General features: G+C 35.8%; 1 protein-coding gene across 1 annotated transcript in view; it reads left to right on the plus strand.

Moving 5' to 3' along the window:
• Positions 1–367: 367 nt before the first annotated feature.
• mrpl17 (mitochondrial ribosomal protein L17) overlaps positions 368–4,201 on the plus strand; it is a 6,268-nt gene continuing 2,434 nt past the window's right edge. The window contains exon 1 of the mRNA XM_015372842.1: positions 368–541. Coding sequence (XP_015228328.1) covers positions 368–541 — 174 coding nt within the window. The remainder of the gene's footprint in view (positions 542–4,201) is intronic.

The raw sequence follows: 4,201 nt of genomic DNA on the forward strand, positions 1-4,201 counted from the left end.
TATATATATATATATATATATATATATATGTGTATTAAAAGGAAAATATATAAAATAAGCGCACATATATTGTCTTCTAATTCGTTTTACAAAGGACACCATTCCAATGTCAACACATAGTCCTCTAAGCGGAACGGTTTCCGAGTTAAATGCTAAGGTCGGGCAATTTATGGTGATGCACAATCAATGTCATAGGAAGGAAAGTTCCGTTTTCCTACATAACAGTTATTTATTGTAATGTCCTCTCTATTCTTTCTCTTCTCGGGAAGAACGTCGCTTGATTTTATATTTTAATCTTCTTTGTTTATATAGATATTTATATATTTGATCGTGGACGCTGTTAGCGCGGTGAAGCCAACAGGACGCGATGCGCCTCACGCTGCAGATGCTGATCTCCCATGGCCGGGTGGCACGGAAGATGGGCCTTGGCCCGGAGTCGAGGATTAATATGCTGCGGAACATCTTGACAGGACTTGTTCGACACGAAAGGATAGAAACTACGCAAGCCAGGGCCGACGAAGTTCGATTTTACGCCGAAAAGGTGTGTGTGGAGGAGAACCCTAACATTAACCTTTTCAGTACCAGGTTAAAAGTTGGGGTCTGCCATATTCGGGACCAGCCTTTGGTCCTCATAAGGCCTGTCGGTCCCACTGATCTGTTTATTAACTGGATTTCTGATGGAGCGAAAAAAAACTGAAGTCACATGCCGCCATCTTGGTACTCCTGGTACTCACATTCAGTGAATACATTTCAGGTATTTCCATACATTTCAGGTATAAAGATACCTGAAATGTATGCAACCACCATAACAATGTAATCAATGCATGTATATTACATGTAAATCATCAATTTAGCACATTTGGCACCTCATCAGATTTGCATGTGTAATATTCTTAATGTCTGACCACAGTATTACTATGCTTTATGCTTTACTATGCTTTGTGATAGATTTGTATATTATATGACATGCAATGTGATGTGCCTATTTTTATTTTTAACTGTGGATAAATGGAGCTCAGTGGTTGGTCCTCAGAAGGTAGTAAATGTACCAAAAACGTTCTTAAATAGGTAATATAAACAAGTACAGACAATGTTTATCCTCTCTTAACATGGGCAGTTCTAAACAGGGGCCAACGGGGTCCAGTGCCCCTGTAGATCATGGCCTGACCCCTGTTATGGCCCCTGTACCGAAGGCATAATACTAAAAGAAATTCTAATGATGATATGCGCTGGAACAGACATGGTTACTGATGGGTCCTTTGGATCTATTTAATTTTTTCCTTAAAAATACTGTTGATCCAACTGTTTTCGTAAGAAAGGAGCTCTGGGGTTGGTTTAATGAAGCAGGTGTAACAAAATCAGATTCTTCTTCTGGTTGAAATTTTATGGCGGTTGACAAAAACGTTAGGTGAGCATTACCGCCACCAACTGGTAAGGAGTGTGGACCATATGGAAAAAAAAAAAAACAACTATATCTAGTTATACAATTTAATCTGTTTCAAAAACTCAAATATAACCTGATATCCTCTGCTTCCTGATTCCTTTTTGCAGTAAATAATGTCAAGTTTTAGTTTCATATTACTAAGTTTCCTAATTAACTTGTCTCTCTGAATTAAATATTTCCTACAACTCAAAATGACGTGTTCCACTGTCTCATCTTCCCCACAGTCACATATCCCTGTCTGATTTTAAACAATGACCTATTCAGTCCTGTGTGTTCTATTCTAGGTCGTGAAATAATCATCTCTTCTCTCCTGTTCATTTCTTTTTCCCATAACTTCTGCCACTTCTCTTTTGTTTTTAGTTTAATTATACGTTTATTTCTGTTATACTAAAACTTACATTGATATCTATCCTTACCTTATTTGTACTCCCCTTAGCCATCCTGTCTGCCATTTGATTTCCCTTAATCTCGTTATGTGCCAGAACCCAAACAAAATCTACTACTAGCCCCATCATATTTATTCTGTAAAGTGTTTGCTGTATTTCAATTAATATATCTGGCCTACTGTCTAATTGATTATTTTGCAAACTGACTAATGACGAACTAGAATCTGAACAAATTATTTTAATGATCTTGCCTCTTCCACCCATTGAACTGCTAAAAGCAAAGCTAGCATTTCTCCTGTATACACTGAAACTCCATCACTAATCCTTTTTCTTACCTTAATTGTAACAAATTCAGATTTAAATCCGCACTTCAAATTGATCTGGCCAAAAGTAGGGAAATCTGCGTGTTTGATTTCACAATATCTGTTATTAATTAGTTCAATCAATTTTAATTAGGTCCACTCAGAGTTAAACGCGTGCGCAACAAGTATGAAAAGCCATCATCAGTGGAACACCGATTCGACAAGTCACCATGACAACAGGCAACAGAAAGTCCCTATTTCACCCCACTGGAATTAGAGATTTTAATGCAGATTTGCAAAAAAGGAGAATGTGTTTCTAAAGACGGAGAAACAGCGCAATAGCTAGAAAGGAGAGGGAAGATGGCGAAGGAGAAGACTGTTGCTCGACTTAACGCCTAAGTTTAAATAAATGGTCCATGGCAGGCTGTTTTTACATTTATTAAAAGGACTCCTCTCTGGTTTTCCAATCGTAGATCACTGAAATAAGATTCTCCCTGATCACAATCACACTCGTAGACCTAACCGTAATAATATATTTTCTAAATTACATTTTTGTAGCAGAAACTGAATTTTAGAAAGTAAAAAAAACTAAACAAAGTTATATTAATAAGAATTTAGTTTTATATATCTAGAAATGTTTACACATTTTGATTGGCCGTTCTGACATTTATCAGCTTGACTGAAAGTTTATTTAATATCTGAGAAACATTTTTTTCATAGTTAAAATAATACAAATCCGGACCATTAATATTAGGAATATGGAGGTCTGAAATTAATTTATGTTTTATTCTAGATGTGGAGAATGTCATTTGGTTTCAAACGGTCCTTTAGCCAAAGACATTTTTTTTTTTTTTTTTTTCAGATATGAGGAATACATATTCAGTAAAATATGAAATTGGCTTGCCATAGACTGTTACCTTGAAAATAATATGGGATTATTTATTGAAAAGCAGCAAATAAATGTATCTATTTAGGTAAAATCTTCTGGCAGCAGGTGAGGATGAATAAAAACTTTGTTCTAATATATAGAACCTGTGGATCATCTCATGCGTTCCTCTTCATGTTGATTCAGTCTTCTTTTACACAGTTAAGTGGATGTTTGCAGACAAATTGCCGTTATAAGCGGCTATCAGTCCCATAAAATGGCTTCAGATTGTACCAGTAGGTTCATTAGATTGTTATCATGGAGTGAATTCTAATCCTAACCCTAAAGTGATTCCCTTTACCCTGCAGAATTAATCAATCTATTTACCGGTACGTGTAATCTGAAAACGATTTCAGTAGTTCTTCATGTACTGTAAATATAACTAAATAAAAATAAAATGATCCGCATCTCGCTCATATTAAACAAACCGAAGACATAAATCTCATATCCTGTTACTGAGTTGTAGAATCCTTTCCCTATAAATATTTATTTCTCTGTGAAAAAGTGCTGATCATTCTTTAATAAAATCTTCATCAAACGGACAAGCAATGTTTGTTTTAAAACCTAATTTGTGTAACGGACCTTGGGACTAATTTATATATATTTTTATGAACAAAACTACAACAAAAATCTTACTAAATCAGGAAATAAAACAGCATGATTGGCTGTAATGAGAACGGAGAGAGGAGACACGGATTTACTGAAGAAAACCTGCTACCGACCAGGTTAGCTCAGGGGATAAGGTTACTATGGTAACTGAAACAGAAGTTGAATAAACTCTCTTTGTGAACTGGAAAAGTCAGAGTATGTTTTCAGGTTTAGACAACTTTGAGTTTTCGGTAAACCTGCTTCATGAAACAGACCCCTGGACTGCAGTGCTGAATCTGGACGGTCCTCAGCCTTACAGGTGTGCATGTGTTGCCTCTCCATTTGCTATCCTAGAAGGGATTTTCGTTCCATTTTTACGGAAGAGGATTAGGGCCACTGGAAAAAAAAAAATGTTTACTGATTTTAAAAATTTGTCTCAGTTTAGTATGGGGAAAAAAGTCAGAATTCTGATTTTTTTTTCTCAGAATTCAGATTTTTTTTTCTCAGAATTCAGATTTTTTTTTCTCAGAATTCTGACTTTAATCTCAGAATTCTG

This window comes from Cyprinodon variegatus, unplaced genomic scaffold (genome assembly GCF_000732505.1).
Source record: "Cyprinodon variegatus isolate N-32 unplaced genomic scaffold, C_variegatus-1.0 Scaffold77, whole genome shotgun sequence".
Classification (NCBI taxonomy): Eukaryota; Metazoa; Chordata; class Actinopteri; order Cyprinodontiformes; family Cyprinodontidae; genus Cyprinodon; species Cyprinodon variegatus.